Source organism: Leopardus geoffroyi, chromosome B2, assembly GCF_018350155.1.
Source record: "Leopardus geoffroyi isolate Oge1 chromosome B2, O.geoffroyi_Oge1_pat1.0, whole genome shotgun sequence".
Lineage (NCBI taxonomy): Eukaryota > Metazoa > Chordata > Mammalia > Carnivora > Felidae > Leopardus > Leopardus geoffroyi.
The window spans coordinates 90,689,023-90,712,019 of record NC_059332.1 but is presented as its reverse complement, the minus strand read 5'-3'; the positions used below and the strand labels follow the sequence as shown (position 1 = coordinate 90,712,019).

Below are 22,997 nucleotides of genomic sequence, written 5' to 3'. Positions count from 1 at the left end.
ATACTACTGAATTCCAAATAAGAAAATCTTAAGGAGTTCCATCACACAGTTTTATTTCCTAGGCAAGAATTCTGTGCCTATCAAATGCAAATCAAAAGTTATGTCAGACCCCTCCATGAACTTTAACTCTCTCCCCTGTCACTGACCCCGTCCATAGACAACTACCCATCTGCTTTCTGTCTCTGTGGATTAGTTTACAAATTCTAGAGTATGTACTCTGTTTTTGGTCTGGCTTCTTTCACCATAATTATTGAGATTCATCCGTGTTATGTTGAGTATCAATAGTTCATTCTTTTTATTACTGCTTAGAATTCCATTGTATGGATATAATGCAATTTGTTTTTACCTTCATCTGTTGATGGACATTTAGGTTTTTTTTTAATTTTTTGGTTTAAAAGTAAAGCTATTATCAACCATTGTGTATGATCTTTGTGTGGACATATGTCTCTTTTCTCTTAGGTAAATCACTAGGAATGAAATAGCTGAATCACATGGTAGTTATATGTTTTAAATTTTAAGAAAATGTAAAACTGTTTTCCTAAACAAATATAACATTTTAAATTCCTGCCAGTTATATAGGAAAAGTTCCAGTTTTTCTACATTGTTGCCAGTATTTGGTATATCAGTCGTTTAAATTTTAGTCATTTTAATTTTTATTTTCCTAGTAACTAATGAGATTGCATATCTTCACATAAAGTATCTGTTAAAATCTTTGCCTATTTTACACTGGGATGTTTGTATTCCCACTGTGAATTTTGAAAATGTATATATTCTGGATACAAGTCCTATATTAGATATATGCTTTGTAATTATTTTCAGTCTGAGTCCTGAATTTTAATTCTCAGAATTTTTTTATTTTGATGAAGCTCAATTTATCAATTTTTTTTATTGATAAAATTTTAAGTTATCCTATCCAAGAAATCTTTTCCTAACCCTAGGTAGTGTTTTTCTTCTGGAAGTTTTATAGTTTTAGATCTTATATTTAGGCCTATCATATATTTTCAGTAGATTTTGAGTGCAAGGTTACAATTGAATTATTTCATTTTGCTTTATTTTGGGTGGTTTTTTTTGTTTTTGTTTTTTTGTTTTTTGTTTGTTTGATGCACCTAGATACCCAATTATTCTACTACCATTTCTTGAAAAGACTATTTCTCCACTGTTGCACCTTTCAACCTTTGTCAAAAATTGTTGTCTAAATATGTATAGGTTAATTATTTCTGGACTCTGTTCTAGTCCAATACAACACGTTTGATTAGATAAGCTTTATAATAAGTCTTGCAGTCAGGTATTGATAACTCTTCAACTTTGTTTCTTTTCAGAGTTCTTCCGGCTATTCTGGCTCCTTTTCATTTCTATGTGAATTTTAAAACCAGTTTGTCAATTTCTATTTAAGGGGAAAAAGGCTGCTGTGGTTTTGATTGAAATTGTATTAAACCTATAGATCAATTTTAAGAGAATTAAAGTATATCTCTCCATTTAGTTATGTCCTGTAATTTTTTTAGCAGTGTTTTGTAGTTTTCAGGTTTTGGGTTTTTTTTTTTTTTTTTTTCCAAATTCACCTCTAGGTGAATGCTATCATTATTTTTTTTTCATTTCTGATTCTTGGTTGGTGATATACAGAAATATAACTATACAATTAATTTTTGTACGTTAATCTTATATCCTGCAACCTTGCAAAACTCACTTATTCTAGTAGTTTATTTTCTGGATCATATTGGATTTTCTACCTGGTTAATCATATCATCTACAAATGAAGACAGTTTTACTTCTTTCTTTTCATTGGGTTTCTTTTATTTCTTGCCTGATTGCACTGACTGGAACTTCTGGTGCAATGTTGAATAGAAATACTTAGAGCAAACACCCTTGTATTATTCCTGATCTTAGAGGGGAAGCATTCAGTCAGATACTGGTAAATATATTAGTTGTAGGTTTCTCAGAGATGCCATTTACTAGGTTGAAAATGTTCCCTTCTTTTTTTAATTTGCTGAGGGTCTTAGTTAGGGATGCATGTTACATTTTTTCAGATGTTTTTTCTGCATCAATTGAGGTGATTCTGTTGTTTTTGTTTATTAATAAAGTGAATTATATTAATTGATTTTTGAATATTAAAACAATCTTACATTCAGTCACTTACTGTGCTCACATAGTTAGATGTTCTGTTGTTGGGAACACATACACTAAAAATTTTTATGTCTTCCAGGAGAATTGACTTCTTTATCATTATGTAATCCCCTTCTTTATCTTACTGATAACTTTCCTTGGTTTGGTAACTTTTCCTTGGTCACTCTGTCTGAAATTAATATAGCTACTCTTGCTTTCTTTTGATTAGTGTTAGCATGGTATATTTTTCTCCATCCACTTACTTATATATGTGTCTTCATATTTAAAGTTTCTTATAGACAACATACAGTTGATTTGTATTTTTTATCCACTCTGACAGTCTGTCTTTTAGTCATCAAATATTGGCATTCAAAGTGATTATTGATACAGTTGGATTCATAGCTACATTTGTTAATGTTTCCTGTTTGTGGCCCTTATTCTTTGTTCCCATTTTTGTCTTCCACTCTTTTTCTGCCTTTTGTGGTTTTAATTGAGAATTTATATGATTTCATTTTCTCCTTTCTTAGCATATCAGTTATACTTTTTTTTTTTCATGATTGCCCGAGTTTACAATATGCATTTAGTCCTACTCCCATTTCACTTTCTGTTAACATCATACTATTTCACAGGTAGTGCCAGTACTTTATAACAGCAAAATAATACTAGTTCCACCCTCTTGTTTCTTATATCATTGTTGTTATTTTACTTTATATATAAGCATACATATGTATATATATACATGCATACACACACAAGCATATATATATATATATATATATATATATATATATATATATATGACATGTACGTAAACATACCTAATCAAATACATGGTTGCTATTATCTTGAACAAATTATTATCAGGTCAGTTAACAATAATAAAAATAAAAGCTTTACTTTATCTTCACTTATTCCTTCTTTCATGTTCTCCTTTCTTTATGTAGAAGCGAGTTTCTGACCTATATTGTTTTCCTTCTCCCTAAGGAACATCTCATAATGTTTCATGTAAGGGATTTTTACTGGCAACAAATTAACTCGATTCTTGTTTGAGAAAGTCTTTATTTCTCTTTTACTTTTGAAGGATAATTTTAAATGGTGCATTCTAAGTTGGTAGGGTTTTTTCTTTCAACACTTGAAATACTTCATTCCACTCTCTTCTTGCTTGCATGGTTTTTGAGATGTCAGATATAGTTCTTAGCCTTGTTCCTCAATAAGTTGTGTTTTTCCTCTGGCTTCTTTGAGGACTTTATCTGTAATCAGTTTGAAGATGATATGCCGAGGTGTAGATTTTTTTTGAAATTTATTCTGCTTGGTGTTCTCTGAACTTTCTGGATCTGTAGTTTGGTGTCTGAAATTAATTTGGGGGAAATTCTCAGTCATTATTATTTCAAATATTTCTTCTGTTTCTTTCTTCTTGTTCTGGTATTCCCATTATGCTTATGGTATACCTTCTGTAATTGTTCATAGTCCTTGGATATTCTGTTCTGGTTTTTCCAGTCTGCTTTTTGAAGTTTTTGAAGATTCCATTGATATGTCCTCTAGCTCAGAAGTTCTTTTCTTAGCCATGACCTATCTACTAATAAGCCTGTCAAAGGCATTCTTCTTTTCTGTTATAGTATTTTTTGTCTTTAGAGTTTCTTTTTGGTTCTTTCTTGGGATTTTCAACTCCTTTTTCATTGCCCATCTGTTCTTATGTGCTGTCTACTTTATCCAGTAGAGCCCTTAACATACATTAGTTGATTAGCAACTAATTACAGTTGTTCTAAATTCCCAGTCTGGTAATTCCCACATCTCTGCCAAGTCTAGTTCTGATGCTGGCTCTTTCTGTTCAAATTGGTTAGGTTTTTTGGTTTTTGGTTTTGTGAGGGTTTTTTGGTTTTTGGTTGTTTTGTTATTTTGTTGTTGTTTTGTTGCTTTTTGATATACCTTGTAATTTTTTTCTTGATACCCAGACATAATGTACTCTGTAAAAAAATCTGCTATAAATAGGACTTTAGTAATATGCTGGTGAGTTGAACTCACATAGAACTATAGTTCTATGATTATGTCTCAGTCTTTTAGAGAGCCTGTTCCTCTAGACTGTGACTTCACAAGTGTTTCTCAGTTTTTCTTCCCTCTTAGGTGGGACAGGATGGCTAGAGTGGACTGAAGTTGGGTACTTCCCTTATCCCATGTCAATTAAGCTCTAAGAGTACCCCAGCAGGTTAGGCTCTGGTTAACTAGTTTCTACTGAGAACAAGCCTTTTTAAAGAGAACAGAGTTCTTGGGGCACCTGAGTGGCTCAGTCAGTTAGGCTTTCAGCTTGCACTCAGGTCATGATCTCTCAGCTCTATGAGTTCGAGCCCTACATCAGGCTCTCTGCTGTCAGCATGGAGCCCACTTCAGGTCCTCTGTCTCCTCCCTGCCCTTCCCACATGCACACAATTTCTCTTTCTCTCTCTCAAAAATAAATGAACACTTAATAATAAAAATTTTAAAAAAGAAGAAAAACAGAGTTATCTGGCATAGTTCAAACTGGTTCCTTTCTCCTCCCCCTGCTGGAAACTCAAGTGGATTTTTCTCTCATCTTTACCATGGATATCTGGTCAAGCTCCTGGAGGTAAATGTCACAATATTTTTGAGGACCCCTATAAGACTAGATCCTCCTAGAGGTTTTAGCTCTGAGTTGTTCACACTGATCCTCCAATAATTCATCAATTACAGCTCAGGTTTTCTTACTTCACCACTGGTGAGTCTATGTTTCTGTTAGCCATGACTCCCTGCACTTTCCTGTGTCTCCAGTTTTGGGGGCAACAATTCGTCCCATGTCCTCCCCTCTCTTATGGATCCAAGAAAAGCTGTTGATCTTTCAATCTGTTCAACTTTTTACTTGTTCTTAGGACAAAATGGTGGCTTTTAAGCTCCTTACATGTGAAACTGGAAACTTAATTTCAAATCATTTTATTTTAGTCTAATTTATTATTTTTTAAGAATTTTATTATTTTTTTATATAATTTATTGTCAAATTGGTTTCCATACAACACCCAGTGCTCATCCCAACAGGTGCCCTCCTCAATGCCCATCACCCACTTTCCCCTCTCCCCCACCACGCATCAGCCCTCAGTTTGTTCTCAGTATTTAAGACCCTCTTATGGTTTGCTTCCTTCCCTCTCTGTAACTTTTTTTTTTCTTTTTCCCCCTTGCCTTCCCCCCCCGCCCCGGGCTTCTGTTAAAGTTTCTCAGGATCCACATATGAGTGAAAACATATGGTATCTGTCTTTCTCTGCCTGACTTATTTCACTTAGCATAACACTCTGCTTTTCCATCCACGTTGCTACAAAAGGCCAGATTTCATTCTTTCTCCTTGCCATGTAGCATTCCATTGTGTATATAAACCACAATTTCTTTATCCATTCATCAGTTGATGGACATTTAGGTTCTTTCCATAATTTGGCTATTGTTGAAAGTGCTGCTATAAACATTGGGGTACAAGTGCCCCTATGCATCAGCACTCCTGTATCCCTTGGGTAAATTCCTAGCAGTGCTATTGCTGGGTCATAGGGTAGGTCTATTTTTAATTTTTTGAGGAACCTCCACACTGTTTTCCAGAGCGGCTGCACCAATTTGCATTCCCACCAACAGTGCAAGAGGGTTCCCGTTTCTCCACATCCTCGCCAGCATCTATAGTCTCGTGATTTGTTCATTTTGGCCACTCTGACTGGCGTGAGGTGATATCTGAGTGTGGTTTTGATTTGTATTTCCCTGATGAGGAGCAATGTTGAGCATCTTTTCATGTGCCTGTTGGCCATCTGGATGTCTTCTTTAGAGAAGTGTCCATTCATGTTTTCTGCCCATTTCTTCACTGGATTACTTGTTTTTTGGGTGTGGAGTTTGGTGAGTTCTTCATAGATTTTCGATACTAGCCCTTTATCCAATATGTCATTTGCAAATATCTTTTCCCATTCTGCCGGTTGCCTTTTAGTTTTGTTGATTGTTTCCTAATCTAATTTATTATAATAAATACAAGTTGATGATTCTGCTCTTCATCCTTTTCTTACCTAACCAATCTTACCCCATTCCCCTTTTCCCAGCCCTGACTTATTTCTTCCACTCATCCTATAGATCTTAACTTAAATGTCATTGCTTCCAAGAGACTTTCCCTGACTCTCTAAAATAATCAGATCCCCAAGCAATGTCCCTTCAGCACTCTGTACTTACGATATCATACCATTCATTATACTTTGTAGAACTTGTTTTTTTTTTTTCCCTGAGGAACTCTCAGCTTCTGGTTTACTCCTGTGGCCCCAGTGTCAAGCATAGTTTGTGATGCCCAGCAGGTCTTTTTGTTGATTGCATAAATATGAAGAGCTTTCATGCATTTCAGATATATTGTACATTACTAACTTGTGCCTACATGTTAATAATGGTATTAAACAAAGCAAAATTCTAAGGGGCATGATTGGTTACCTTATCATTTTTCTAAACCGTGTTTTAAATGTCAATAGTTAAGCTAAGAAGTACATTAATTATTATACTTCTGGTTCAACACATTTCTCTCTCTCTCTCTCTCTCTCTCTCTATATATATATATATATATATATGTATATACATATACATGTACATGTACATATACACATATATGTATGTATTTTTTTTTCCAGGATGCAGAAGAATACACAGATTTGCCAGTAAGACACAATGAAGATCATATGAATAGCGAACTGGCAAAATGTCTTCCCTTTGAATCAAATCCTCATTCATATGATAGCCCTCACACCAAAGCACATCTCCTACTACAGGCACATCTCAGCAGAACCATGCTGCCCTGCCCAGATTATGACACTGATACCAAAACAGTCTTGGACCAAGCACTCAGAGTATGTCAGGTATGAGAGTCTAATACCTATATTTTCTCCCATCATTTGTTTTTCTTTTTTTCCTGTTTTAGGATAAAATATACTTGCATTTAAAATATTTTATCATAGCATTGTTGAGAAAAACCAGGTAAATCAAGAATTTTCAAAGGAAAAAGCAAGTGTAAATGTAAAAAGATGACAATTTCAGTCATCCTTTGGATGAAATTGAAAGTTGGACTAGTGCTTGCTTCAGCAGCACACATACTAAAATTGGAACAACACAGAGAAGATCAGCATGGCCCCTGCGCAAAGGATGACATTCAAATTCGTGAAGCGTTCCACACTGGGAAAAAAAAAAAAAAAAAAAAAGAAAGTAAAAACTAAATGCCAGGTACTTTTCTCGGTACTGAATGAACAAGCAGAAGACTACCTGCTATTACGGGCTTTCACTTGAGATGGAAAAGACAATTAAAAATATAAGTCAAGAGGTGATAACTGCTTTTTTTTTTTAAAAAAGTAATGAAATATAATAAGGAAAATATAGACAAAGATGGAAGGTTCCATTTTGCACTTTCTTGCTTACAAGGTGACATTAAAGAAAGAATTAAAAGCAGACAGTGCCATAGGAGGATTTGAGGGGTATATTCCAAAAACTATAAAAAGCTAGTGCCAACTCTCTCATGTAAGAACTTGGTATAGTCAAACAAAAGTCACAGAGACCATTGTAAAAAAGGTGAAAAGGGGCACCAGAAATAAAGTCAAAACACAGTAGATGTGGACATTATAGAGAAAATGGGGATAGGTCAAGGCAGGGAGTGTGTAAACCATTAAGAAGTTTGGACTTTCTTGGGGCGCCTGGGTGGCTCAGTCAGTTAAGCATCCGACTTCAACTCAGGTCACGATCTCGCGGTCCGTGAGTTAGAGCCCCGCGTCAGGCTCTGGGCTGATGGCTCAGAGCCTGGAGCCTGCTTCCGATTCTGTGTCTCCCTCTCTCTCTTCCCCTCCCCCGTTCATGCTCTGTCTCTCTGTCTCAAAAATACATAAACGTTAAAAAAAAATTAAAAAAAAAAAAAGAATTTTGGACTTTCCTCTGAGAGGGAAGCTGCTAGAACAGTGGTTTACTAGTGGTTATGTTAGTAATATCTATGAATACTTACCATAGTAATTAAAACTGAAAAATTTTCAAATATTATGTTATTTAAAAATAACAATAACAACCCCATTATATGTTAACATAAAAATAACATGATTTTTTGGGAAAAGTATTTTTCAAGACAATAAAGAAAATTAGTGAAATGTGTAATTAATTACATTTTTGCAAATATCTTTAATGTCTAGCTTAATAGAAGTTAGCTAGATTCACATATCTTTTTGTAATCAGTCTATTAAAATATGTTATATGAAAAAAAAAAGTCATGAAATCTATGAAGAAAAAGCCAGCCTCACAGAGATACATAGTTCAAAAAAGGGAAGAGTATTTCTATAGCCTTTTCAGGTAATTGTGAATATTCTTTTTTGAAAGTACCTGAAAACTTGACCTGTGGTATTTCTTGAAGGTTAGTTGCAGTGTAGATTCTGAAACCCTATCAATGAACTTTTCATACCTTGAATGCTTTAAGGGTAGGCCTGAAATGATGGTGGCTGGACCTGATTGGTGTGTGTGAGATTGGCAAGAATATGTTGGTTCCTGTATTTTTTTTTCCAGAACTAACAATATGCTAATGAATTAGAAAAGGGTTTTTGGGGAGGCACCTGGGTGGCTTAGTTGGTTGAGTATCAGACTCTTGATCTCCACTCAGGTCATGATCTCACGGTTCCTGAGTTAGAGCCCCCTCTGGGCTGCACACTGAGCATGAAGCCTACTTGAGATTCTTCTCTCTCTCTGCCCCTCTCCGCCATTCGTGCTCTCTCTGTCTCTCACTCTCTGTAAAATAAAATATTTTTTTAGTTAAGAAAATGAAAAGGTTTTTTTTTTCCATAAAATGAGAAGCCAAAAATGATTCTAAGGCTTTTCTCCTGAGCAACTGGAAGCATGAAGCTGCCACTTACTGGGAGTAATTGGAAGAGGAGCAGGGTAGGGGGAGCACTCCTAAGCGATTGAGACTATGAGAGATTTGATTTTCCTCACTATACCTTTTTTGCACATTTCTGTAATGAAAAACATTTTTTTTTAATTTTCAAAAAACTGAAGGTGTTTTTAACATAGAGTAAATGAGTCTGTGAACGTGGAGTTTACTTACAAAATTAAAGACTTGAAATTACTTAAGAATCTTTCCGGTTATGGAATGCTGCAAAATATTACAATTCCATTAGTAAATTCTACATGTATGTAAAATATCTGCATCGGTGTGTGACAAGAGGCCTGGAGAGAAGATCTAGAATAGTGTCCACCAAAAGGTTAACAGTAACCATCTCTGTAGCAGGATTGTGGGTGATTTTCAATTTCTTCTTTATGTTTTTCTAAACTATTTGAATGTTTTAAATTTAGCTTCTAACATTGTTATTATCAGAAAAAAATTATATTATTTAAAAGAATAGGAATATTTCATTAAATAGAGTAAGCACAAACTTTCAGGAAGTAGGGAACTAAAGGTATAATTAACACACAAAATTTTTTTACATCCTTTTATAACCACCACATGGTTTACCTCTCTGATTTGCCACTCGATTTGTCATACTTTATTTTTTTTAAGTTTATTTACTTATTTTTAGAGACAGAGAGAGAGAGAGAGTGCACGCAAGTGGGAAAGGGACAGAGAGGGAGAGGAAGAGAGAGAGAATCCCAAGAAGGCTCTGCACTGTCAGCACAGAGCCTGACACAGGGCTCGAACCACAAACCACGAGATCATGACCTGAGTGGAAGTCAAGAGTCAGACACTTAACTGACTGAGCCACGCAAGCACCCCTGTCACACTTTATAAACAAAGTTAAAGTTTCTAAATTTTAGATACTCATTTGTGAGTGGCCCTGGATACTCATTTGTGTTTCCTGTAACTGGTTTTCCCCCTTCAAATATTGACCTGTTAATGAATCCAGGGGTTAGCAAGGGTTAGAGAGAAGTTATAAGGAATTAAATTTTGATGCTTGCAAGTATACTTACAGATGTACGTTTTATGTCATGTGTAAAAATTACATGTTTATACTAATTTTTTATACTTTGTTTTTCACCACTTAGTCATTATGATCCAAAGACTATATAGTAATAGAAATTAGCAATTTCCAGAGAAGTCTATTTCTAAATTTGCTATAAGGGAAAAGGATTGCATCAGATACTTTTATTCTCTATTAGATATTTTTACATACCATTTCTTGGGATGATATTTATATTTCTTGAATATGTTTGATCCTTGTGAATAGGATCTAAAGAGAAATAGTTTTCTTTTTAATTATAAAAGCAATACACTTCATTGTAAAAAATTTAGAAAAACAACATTAAAATTAGTCATTCACAGTAAATATTTCTTCATCCTCACAAATATGAGGCTCTTATTGTTAATGGATTTTAAATTTTTTTAATTAAAAACATTTAATTTTTTTTATTTTGAAACAATTTCAGACTTAGAAAAAATTGATAAAAATAGTAAAATGAAATTTCTGTGTATCTTTTGCCCAACATCCCCTAATTTAACATCTTGTCTCAGTTCTAATCTAGTCTATTAGCTTGTCTGCAGACCTCATTCAGATTTTGTCTATTTGAATTTTATCTCACTAATGCCCTTTCTCTAGAACCAAGATCCAATCTGAGATCCCTCATTGCATTTCATTTTTTTAAGTTTTTATTTTAATTCCAGTTTGTGAACATGAAGTGTTATATTAGTTTTAGATGTACGATAGTTATTCAACATTCCATATGTCACCTGGTGTTCATCATGTAAGTGCACTTCTTAATCCCCATCACCTATTTCACCCATCCTCCACCCATATACCCCCCCCCCACCTCCCCTCTGTTAACCATCAGTTTGTTCTCTGTAGTTAAGAATCTGTTTCTTGTTTTGTCTCTTTCTCTCTCTTTTTTTCCCCTTTGGACAATTGTTTCTTAAATTCCACATAAATATGAGTGAAATCATATGGTCTTTGTCTTTCTCTGACTTATTTTGCTTAGCATTATATTCTGTAACTCCATCTATGTCATTACAAATGGCAAGATTTCATTCTTACGGCTAAATAATATTCTGTTCGTGTGTGTGTGTGTGTGTGTGTGTGCGTGCGCGCGTGCATTCTTTGGGTAAATACTCAATAGTGCAATTGCTAGATCATAGGTTAGTTCTATTTTTAACTTTCTGAGGACCCTCCATACCATTTACCACAGTGGCTACATCAGTTTGCATTCCCACCAACAGTGCTAGAGAGTTCCTTTTTCTCACCATCCTCACCAACATGTTTCTTGTGTTACTGATTTTAGCCATTCTAACAGGTGTAAGGCAATAACACATTGTAGTTTTAATTTGCACTTCCCTAATGATAAGTGATGATGAGCATCTTTTCATGTGTTTGTTGGCCATCTCTATGTTTTCTTTGGAAAAATGTCTGTTCATGTCTTCTGCACATCTCTAATTGGATTAGTTCTTTTGACGGTATTGATTTGCATAAGTTCTTCATATATTTTGGATACTAGTCCTTTATCAGATATGTCATTTGCAAATATCTTCTCCCATTCCATAGATTGCCTTTCAGTTTTATTGATTGTTTCCTTCACTGTGCAGAAGCTTTTTATTTTGATTTGGTCCCAATAGTATATTTTTACTTTTGTTTTCCTTGCCTTGGGGAACCAATGTAGAAAAAATTACTATGGCCAATGTCAGAGAAGTTACTGCCTGTACTCTCCTCTAGGACTTTTATGGTTTCACATTTCATATTTAGGTCTTTAATTCACTTTGAATTTATTTTTATGTATGGTTTAAGAAAGTGGTCCAGTTTCATTCCTTTGCATATTGCCCTCCATTTTTCCTAGCACCATTTGTTGAAAATACTGTCTTTTTCCCATTGGACATTCTTTCCTGCTTTGTTGAAGAAACCCACATTGCATTTAGTAATCATGTCTCCTCAGTCCCCTTGAATTTCATGATATTGGCCATCTTTGAAGAATATGTGTGTGTGTGTGTGTGTGTGTGTGTGTGTGTGTGTATACAGAGAGAGAGAGAGAGAGAGAGAGAGAGAGAGAGATGTGTGTGTGTTTATTTTTATTTGTATATGTATTTAGCAAGAATACCACAAAAGTGATGTCTTGCACCCTCACTATATCATATCAGGAGGCTTATGACATTGATGTTCTCATTACCAGTGAAATTAACTTGTACAATTGAGGTGGTATCTGCCAGGCTTCTCCACGATAGTTACTTCTTTTTTTTTTTTTTTTTATAATTAGTAGGTATTTTGTGGGCAGATATTTTGAGATTATGCAATATCCAGTTTCCTATCATACTTTCCTACATTATTTTTAGCATCTATTGGTTAATTTTGCCTGAAGCAATTATTACTATCCTGATTTTCTATTTCCATTTTTCCAAGAATTCTGCTGGAATGAAGAACTTTTTCTTCTCCGCTTATTTATTTATTTTATCCATCTGTTTATTTATATAAGTATAAACTCATGAGTGTTTGTTTTATTCTGTTGGGTAAAATCCATTGCTTTCATTATTTATTTTGCCACACAAATACGTCTCAGCAACAACCACTGGGCATCTCACACTTGGCTCTATGACATGCCCATATTATGTTTTTAACATCACTTGCAGCCTTCCCTCTTCTACTTTCCCTGTCTCAGCCTTGGAATTAACGAATTTTCCAAAGAGCCTGGTTCTTTTTATTAGAGAATAATTTAGAGACTAAAATCTGGATCTTTGCTGACTCCATCACCAGCTGGGTATTTTGCCTCTAGGCCCTCTCTTTGGGCAAAGCTAGGAGATATGAGTATGCATACTCAGACGTATATCCATTTGTATATCTGCTTATCTCTGTGTATATGTATATATGTATGTGAAAATATTTGTATTTATAAAGCCATGAGTTCATTCTAATACCTACAATTCCAATCTAATACCAAAAGGTTCATTTTACTCTTTTTTTTTTTAATATGAAATATATTGTCATGGGGCGCCTGGGTGGCGCAGTCGGTTAAGCGGCCGACTTCAGCCAGGTCACGATCTCGCGGTCCGTGAGTTCGAGCCCCGCGTCGGGCTCCGGGCTGATGGCTCAGAGCCTGGAGCCTGTTTCCGATGCTGTGTCTCCCTCTCTCTCTGCCCCTCCCCCGTTCATGCTCTGTCTCTCTCTGTCCCAAAAATAAATAAACGTTAAAAAAAAAATTTAAAAAAAAAAAAAAAAAAAAAAGAAATATATTGTCATATTGGTTTCCATACAACACCCAGTGCTCCTCCCAACAGGTGCCCTCCTTAATGCCCATCACCCACCCTCTCCTCCCTCCCACTCCTCATCAGCCCTCAGTTTTTTCTCATTTTACTCTTCTTTTTAAACTCCATCCCCCTGCAAGAAACCTGGTTCTCATTAATCAAAACATATTTACTATTTCCTCAATTCTACCATATTCCTAATGTCATTTTAGGATTACTAACCCTTTTTCCTACAAAAATCAAATTTACTAGCTCGGGTGCAATAGTTGTGTATTGTTCTTTTTTGTCCCTGGAAACTCAGAAGCTCTTTTTCTTTGTACACCTCTCACTTTTTTCTTTTGCATATTTTATCATGTTATTTTATAAACTATCTTAACTTAATAATTTATAACATTAAATATTTTTAACACTAAATGTTTTTCCCAACATAATTTATTTTTTTTAATTTTTTTTAACGTTTATTTATTTTTGAGACAGAGAGAGACAGAGCATGAACAGGGGAGGGGCAGAGAGAGAGGGAGACACAGAATCGGAAACTGGCTCCAGGCTCTGAGCTGTCAGCCCAGAGCCCGACGCGGGGCTCGAACTCACAGACCGTGAGATCATGACCTGAGCTGAAGTCGGACGCCCAACCGACCAAGCCACCCAGGCGCCCCACCCAACATAATTTCTAATGACTACACTATATTCCTTCATATGAAGGTCATAGTTTATTTAATGAGTCCCTTATAGCCAGACATTGTGGTGGGATTTTCTTTATTAGAAATTACAAGTATTAGTTATGATCATCTTGAATGTTGAGTTGGCTAATCAGAAGCCACGTGGTAAAAACAAATCTTTGTTGTAAAGAGATGGCAACCAGCCATCCTAAATCCTCTGATTCCTGCAATTTCTTGTAAGATTGTGATAGAAATAAACAAGTCAGGAAAAGGAAAGAATATTACAGTTGCCAATGGAAATTTGGGGGTGAAAATCAAGAGTTGGTAAAATTTTATGTGGTGGCTGATTGACAGTTTTATTATTGTACCCTATTTTTCTCATTTGATTACGTGGATATTGTTGGCCTTAGAAAGCATTGGTTCACACAGTTTTCCAAGCTGCAGCCCTGCTGGCTGATTGAAAATTATACTCCTGCCCCCATGGGACATCAGCATGACCTTGTGGTCTATGCGTGGGACTCAATGCCACCAGCTCTTACCATAAATCCAGCTCTGCTCTGGTTTTAGTATAAGGTGTTAGGCAAGTCATTTAACCCCTCGTTTTTGAATAAGAATAACACCTTACAAGAATAGGGCATTAATGTTTATAAATTAAACAATTTAAGGACTCAAGGAAGTAGGTCTATTTTAGTACCCTTATTCATAGTAGCTCTTTTATTTCCTTGCTTTATCATAGTCATTTAACTCCAAAGTTAATATTTTTTAAAGTTTATTCATTTTGAGAAAGAGATGGTGTGCAATTGGGGGAGGGGCAGAGAGGAGAGCGAGAATCCCAAGCAGCTTCTGCACTGTCAGTGCACCACCACAAGCCCGAGGTGGGGCTCAAACCAATGAACCGTAAGATCGTGACTGAGCCAAAGTCGAATGCTTACCTGACTGAACTACCCGGTGCCCCTAAATATTTTTTTTAAGTTTATTTCTTTATTTTGAGAGCGAGAGTGCGCACACACAAGGAGGGGAGGAGCAGAGAGGGGGAGAGTGAGAATCCAAGCAGGCTCAAACTCATGATCTGAGCTGAAATCAATAGTAAAATGCTTCACCAACTGAGCCACCTGGGTGCCCCTATAGAAACATACCTTTTATATAAGCCATCATTTAGATTATGAAAACTGTGTAGTCTTGACAAAAGAAAAACATAGTTATGTAGTTGTATTTCCCTGCTTGAAGTCAGAATGTACCATACAGCCTACCTTTCCTTCTTATACCCATTTGAAATTATGTATCAAGGTCATTTGTGCCATTCTTTTGCTTTGAGGTGTTTTTGTAATGGCTCCTTTTAATATGTTACTGTTACTAGTATTTCCATTCTATCCCACTGAATAAAAATAAAAGTAAAAATTACTGTGCATACCTCACTTTTTAAAATCTTCTTAAAATGTTCTAATTTGTAAATTGAGTAATTACAGAATTGATTGTTCCTACCATTCACCTTTGAAATCCTCTTCTTGATCATGGTACTTGTAATATATATTTAAAATGTAGTAAGTGATATGACATACTTTCTGTGCTGGTTGCACCAAAGGAAAACTTTATGTTTTCAGCTTTTGTGAGAATATTACAAATAAGAAGTATCAAAAATTAAACTGACATGCCTAAATTTTCCAAATTTGACAGCAAAGCCAGAACTGCTGATGTCTTGATTAGCTCTCTGCTGTTTGTTTGGGTTTTTGTCTTGTTTTGTTTGGTTTGTTTTTTATCAAGACACAAAGAAATTGATGTTCATAGAAGTTAAATAACTATGTTACAGGTGATTTGTCAAGGCAGTCCATGCTGAAACCAGTGGAAATTCCAGGACTTTAAATCCTGATCGAATATCTCTGATCTTTTCTAAAAAGTGCTATAAGTCTTTACATTAAAGTCATCTTCAATTTTACTTAAAAATAAAATATTTAAAGTCATCTTCACTTAAATGAAAACTAAATACAATACTGAGCCAAATAGCATAAGAGTACAGGTTTATATCTTAGTCACTCCCACTACCTCCTGGATGGTATTTATAGCAAAACTTCCTAGGAATTGAATATTTTCAGGTGTTTCATGGAAAAAGGGAAACCTGGGCTAGAGGAGCCAACTCAGTGAGCTGAGAACCAGAGGACTACGTGTTTCAAAGTGTGACTGTGCTGTCAGTGTGCTGGGTTATTTGGAACGTTTAAGATGTTGCTGGTGGGAGGGAGGGGAGGGTGGGTGAGGGGAATTGAGGAGGGCACCTGTTGGGATGAGCACTGGGTGTTGTATGAAAACCAATTTGACAATAAATTTCATATTAAAAAAAAAAAAGATGTGGTAGACGACAGATTGACCTGTCAGCTAAGGCTGCTGCAGGCTAAATTTAAGAGACCAAAATCTCTCTGTGTATTTTAATATTTATTTTAAAGGACTTTAACATCAGTGCCTTTAAAGACTGTAAGATTCTGTTATGAAAGAACACACACACACACACACACACACAAAATATGACTGTAGGTTGATTAGAAAGGTATATGGAGACATTTGCTTCCATATTTAAATGGCAATTAATGTATGTAAATACCAAATTCTACCAGAATTATTTGGAGAATTGCACACTATCCCTGCACCCCACACCAAAAAATCCAGTGTGTAATGATGGCCCATAGGCAGACCATCTTTAACAATGAAGTGATAACTTTTCTTTGTCCTAGGCTCTATTCTACTTGCTTCGCATTGGATTTGTCGCAATAGTCCAATGAAGTAGTACAGTTATCCTCATTTTACACATGAAAACTAAGTAGTTTTCTCAAAATCACATCAAAAAGAAAAAGGTTTTAGCATAGTTTGGTTATTTGCAATAAAGGTATATCTCACCATTTCCCTTTGTCCTGTAAGGATGGATGTAAAATTGTACTCATGATCTAGTCAGAATTTCTTTTAAAATATGAGAATTTCACAGCAATTTCTACTGTTTTTAAACTAAGAATTTCCACTAGATCATGAATAATATTTTTAATTAATTGTTCCCTTTATACTAAAATCACCTTCTTTTATTTACTTAGTTCCCTTTCAGTGGTCTGTAGTTCCTTTAACCAGTTCTAAGAGCAAGTTGTTAATATGGTTGATATTTGTAATTGCTGTATTATATCACATCGCTCCACAGTTTCCAGTAGATATGCTGTTTGCCTTTTTTATATAACTGCTTATGCTCTTTCTCAAGTTTTTTATATCATTCTAGATAGACCAGTGAATTAACCATTTACTTCCCCACATTCTCTCTGAAAACCACAAAAATTGGAAACAATGGAGGAAAGACAGATTGCTGATATAACCATCAAGGGAAGGAGAAATGCCATCATAATTACAAAATAACCCAGTAAAATAAATAAATAAATACATATATATGTATGTATATATGTGTGTGTGTGTGTGTATATATATAAAATACAATGTATTACATCTACATATGTATACATATGGACAAAAAGTACATATAATATATTAGTATGCATATACTTTAAATATACATGTTTTATGCATACTAGAACAAGCTATGCATAAGTGTACTATTAAAACACATATACACGTATCTTATGTTTCTCTTTCATTCTTCAGTGCTGCTTAGGTTAGGTTCTTGGCTTCTTTCACTGGTTAATCACAACTAACAACTAATGGAGCTCCCCTAAAGGCAGACATTGTCCATCACACGGATTCTTATTGAAAAGCTTCAAACTTCTAGTAGCAATAAGCAATCTCAGAGATTCCTTGCCTCAAGATACAGAACTACCAATTCCCCCAAAATAGCAGACATCTCTCCTTTACTATCGAGGAAGAGTGGGAAGTTCTGTATTCTGCATACCAAGCAAGGCACATGTTTATATAGATCGAATTCATGTTTTGTTGCCCTCATGGAGGTAGGCAAAGGTAAACAAGAGGGCCTGCTTTGGTAATAATCTAGGGATTCAGTACCTAAAAGGTATACTCTGGCAGGTAAGGTGTAAATTCTTGCATCTGACCTTTTTAAAATATTTGTTTATTTATTTATTTTGAGAGAGAGAGAGAGGTAGAGATAGAGGCAGAGAGTGAATCCCAAGCAGGCTCCATGCCGTCAGCGCAGAGCCCTATGCGGGACTTGATCTCACGAACCATGAGATCATGACCTGAGCCTAAATCAAGGGTTGGACACTTAACCAGCTGAGTCACCCAGTGCCCTTGCATCTAACTTTAATAAAAGAGCTGTGATTTCACGTTATTTTCCTTAATGCCCAGGTCTTTTTGAACTACTGTTTCCAGCCTTTCTTCTCTTGCACACAGAAAGTAATATGTAGCTCATCTGCCACACAAATTAATGTTAACATGCTTTTTGTTCTTTTGGGTCTTATTAGTACCAAAGCAGGGAGAATTTTTTCCTTAATTGTGGGATAACTGACATGCAATATTGTGTTAGTTTCAGTTGTACAGCACAGTTATTTGACATGTGTATACATTGCAAAATGATCACCACTGTAGTCTAGTTACCATCTAACATGCTTTAATAGGCTTTATCAATTGTCATGAATGGTGCTAGCCATAAATACAGGGGAGGAAATCTATGAATTGAATAGATGTATATACTTTTCTCCTTTCAGAAAACCTTCTTCAGTTTGCAAAAACAAATCCCTGAAAGTTTATTGGTGAAATTGTTCTTTAACCCAAACTTCAAACAATAATTTGACGTCTTTATCTCTCTATAAACCATTTCCAATAAACTTAAAGTGTATTACATCTCATATCAATTTTATCTTCTTTATAACCCACAGCTATTCTGAAAACACATTGAATTTTCAATCTATTTTTTAAAAGATTTTAATTGATAAGCTTAAGATATGTATGTATGTACATATTCAAGTCTGAAAACAGGAAAGAATAGGATAAGGGAAACAAAAGATGATACAATGATATGAATATTTTTCATTGACTTTATTTTTTTTAGAGTACATTATCTATTTAAATTCAAGTTAGTTAACATACAGTATAGTATTGGTTTCAGGGTAGAACCAGTGATTTATCACTTACATACAACACTTGGTGCTCATCCCAACAAGTGCCCCCCTTAATGCCCATTACCCATTTAGCCCATCCCCCCACCCACCTCTCCTCCAACAACCCTCAGCTTGTTCTCTGTATTTAAGAGTCTCTTATGATTTGCCTCCCTGTTTTTATCTTATTTTTCCTTCCCTTCCTCTATGTTCATCTGTTTTGTTTCTTAAATTCCACATATGAGTGATTTAATTTTTTAACTGAGAAATACTATGACTATAGCTGGCTCTATATTTCCATTAACAAATGATTTCCATTTGTAGTAGATTAAAAAGCATGAAAATATTGTATGACGCCAGGAGATAGAACTGCCATGAAGCAAGACTAACGTAACCTTTGAGGAGTATTTACCTATGGGTGCACTAAGCCCATGCTTAGTGGGTTGTCAATGTATTGAAGAATGTCAGTGTCAATTAAGAGAACAAGTTTTAGAATTGTAGAGTCAAATACAGTTAGCAGTAGAAATAGGCCAGGTATTGCTAAGCTTAACAAAAGAATTACTTGGTCAAATCGCTAATCCAATACTTGTAAGAAATGTTTTGATATAGTAAATGATAGATAAAAGCTTCTGTATATTCTTAGAATCCTTTCACACTTTTAAATGCTTATAATTAGACCAAATGAAAAGATTATCTTTAAGTGGGTAGTACAGCACAATAGACTTCAGAAAGCTTCTTCAAATCATTTTAAGAAAAAGATGGGTGGATTATAAATAAATAATTTTTAGACTTCCAAAATTGGATTATACATATTTAGAGATCTATAATCTGAAGAGTTAAAAAAAATAATTAAATATTTAATTGCTGCAACTCAAATTTTTAAAGGATCCTAAAATGAAAATTACACTACTGAGTTTTAAATATATCTGTTTTATGGATATTTTAAGGAATATTAATACTATGAGCGTACATTTGGAGGATTTTGCATCATCCAAGGTAGGCTGGAACCTTATCAATAACTATTTATAATATCACTGACTGTTAAGGTAACTTGGATATAGTTCTTGACATGTAGTGTATTTCAATATATTATGATGAATGGAATGAATAAATATTTCTCTTTTTCCTTTCAAGTTATTTACTAGGAGAGGATTGAAAAGGGAGATTTATTATGTGTGGATTCTCACAATGTTTTTGAGATTATCTGCCAAATCTGAATTGTCTACCAACAAATGTAGTCTGTTTATTGTAAACATTAGTGTGACCTTATCAAATTCATGGAAACAGGGAAGTCTAATTCAGGCTGCTTTCCTGGCAAGACTGCCAGGAGCTCATATCTTGCCATGGAAGCCTGATGAAATTTTCTTAATGGATGAGTATTTAAAAGCAAATAATGCTAAATGAATTTAATCCTGAAGGATTAATCTTCCAAATGCAAAGATCCATACTATGGTGCAAAATCATCATCCAGTTGACTCACTCTGTTTCACATCTGAAACTAATATAAACCTTGTATGTTAACTATACTGGAATTAAAATAAAAATGTAGTAAAAAAAAAATAGAATCATCATCCAGTTAGTGGTTATTTCTTCATGTATGAGAGCTACATTTTAATTCCTCAGTAGAACACAGGAAACAACATTGAAACAAGGTACCATTTCCTTCCCCAGAAGCAACACAGAGCTAAATGCATGTAGCATTTCCAAAACTAACACAAATGTGTGGATTTTGAGGTGTTAAACACCTTTACTTATTCTTGTGGATTTACAGGCAATCTCCCTTCAAGCACTATAATATAATTTGGAAGGCTATTTCCCCCTGGGTGACTCTACCTGTAAGCTTTTGTATGACAATTTGGTGACGGTTTATTGATGATGTGATGCTATTATGAAGGATCCTTCTACCCCCAGCTCCTGTCCTCATACCCACATAACAATCCTTTTCCCGGTTGGGGCTATAGGAAATGAGTAATGCTTAACCCATTTGTGTGATCAACTCACTTAAGCAGCTACTGTGAAATGTTAATCACAACTTTAATTTGTACTGCATTAGCATTTTGATTAACTTGTAGGCTTGCTAGCACACTTGAAGCGCTTTTACTCATAGTTACAGCTCGGAAATGACTTTTTGATTAATTAAGTTTGTTAGACAGCAGCTGAGCTTCCTGAATGCTAACCTTCTGGGGGGAAAAGTTCAGGAGAAAGTTCCAGTGAACAACTGTTGCTATTGAAAAGGATTCTTATAAATGTACTTATAGCATTTTAATTATTGACAAAATATTGTATCATTACTTGCAGCTGACCTCAACCTTTAAAAGAGTATGCCTTTCTGTCAAGAAAAGCTTTTTTTTTTTTTCTTTCAGTTTTTCCCATCATTGTAAAACTTCTGGGAGCTCTTGGACTAAATAGTGCATTTTCTAGCAGATGTGTAACAACTAATGTTCTAACAAGCTGCTTAGGATGAATTTCCATAGTCTTTTTTTTTTAATACTTTATATTTTAGAACAGTGTTAGATTTATTGAAAAGTTGCAAAGAGAGTACAGAGAGTTCCTATATATCCCACACCCAGTTTTCCTCTGTTAGTAACATCTGACATTAATAAGGTACATTTGTCACAATTAATGAACCCATATTGATACATTATTATTAACTAAAGTCATACTTAGAATTCTTTAGTGTACTTAATGTCTTTTTTCTTTGCTAGGGCCCCATTAAAGGTACCACATTACATTTAGTTGTCATATCTCCTTAGGTTCCTCTTGGCTATGAGTTTCACAGACTTTTATTTACTTATTTTTTATGATCTTTCCATAGTATTTTGCATTATCATGACATTCCATAAATAGTAACTTCTGTAAATTAATGAAAATCTTTTTCTCCCATTCTAGACTAAACCTTTCTCTTAAGTTCTGTCAATATATTATCTTTACGTCCTCTAATTTGAACAGAAATGGCAACATTATCTAACCATTTCAGCCTTTGTCATGATCTGATTTTCACGTGGTTGTTGCAATCTGTACACTGCAACTAGCTACCCAAGGGTGACTAGCAGGAGATGTGAGGAAAAGAGAAAAAGTTCCTTAAAGAGAGCAAAGGATAGAGGGAGGAAGAAGAGAGGGTACGAGTCAGAATGCTAAGGGGGCTGTGGGTAGAAGAGCTGGGGCATCATCTGTCCTCTCCATTTGTACTCTCTACAGCCACAGACTCTTGATGACAGTGAGGACTAATTCACAGACTTTTCAAACTAAATTTAGAAAATGTGAAATAATGGACCTTAGAACTACGTCTTATTATCCACCTGTTAATACCATTTGATGTATCTTGAATGATAGCTTTTCTTTAGTGTTCAGTGATTCTATTTTCTTGCAATGAAGTTGACTTAATTCGGTCACAGTACTCAAAGTTCCTATGTTACCCTTGAACCATTTAAATCCAGAATTCAGTTGGATTCCAAATGATACATAATACATGTATATCAAATATCAAGATGTACTTATAATCAAATTATGGATTCAAATGTATTCGAAAATTACTTTTTCAAAAATTGTGTTGATAAAATTCGTTCAGAGACAATAATTGATCAAACTCCTAATTTGTCTGGAGTTTCTATTTTTCCATTATGTAGGGGGGGAAAGGACACATGTAAACCACTTTAAATTCTTCTTGAAATAATACAGGGTAGGGGCACCTGGCTGGCACAGTCGGTAGAGCATGAGACTCTTAATCTCAGGGTCATGAGTTCAAGTCTCAGGTTGGGTGTGAAGCCTACTTAAAATAAAATTTTAAAAAAGCCATGGTAAATGTAAATCATTCAAAGGTAATAAAATATAGTGTAATGCACCCAGGTAATTGATTGGCAAACCAAGATCAAGTCTTAATTTCACTTTTGAGTGGTGTGATTGCATGGTCACTGAACTCACGAGCTTCAGTTTCTCTGTGAAAGGAGAATGATTACTAATCCCTGCCTCACACTTGGTATCATTAACAATCAAAGGTGAGCTATTTACGAAAGTGTTTTATAGTCTCTG

The 22,997-nt window shown here is 34.9% G+C and overlaps 1 protein-coding gene and 1 non-coding gene across 4 annotated transcripts in view; both read left to right on the top strand.

Annotated features, from left to right (window-relative positions):
• Positions 1-22,997, top strand: part of ASCC3 (activating signal cointegrator 1 complex subunit 3) — a 355,335-nt gene that overhangs the window by 317,497 nt on the left and 14,841 nt on the right. For all 3 annotated transcript variants that reach the window (XM_045499142.1, XM_045499143.1, XM_045499144.1), the window contains exon 37: positions 6,741-6,965. In XM_045499142.1, coding sequence (XP_045355098.1) covers positions 6,741-6,965 — 225 coding nt within the window. The remainder of the gene's footprint in view (positions 1-6,740; positions 6,966-22,997) is intronic.
• LOC123609989 lies at positions 7,176-7,283 on the top strand. The gene has a single exon (XR_006718030.1). It is a non-coding gene; the product is annotated as a U6 spliceosomal RNA (small nuclear RNA).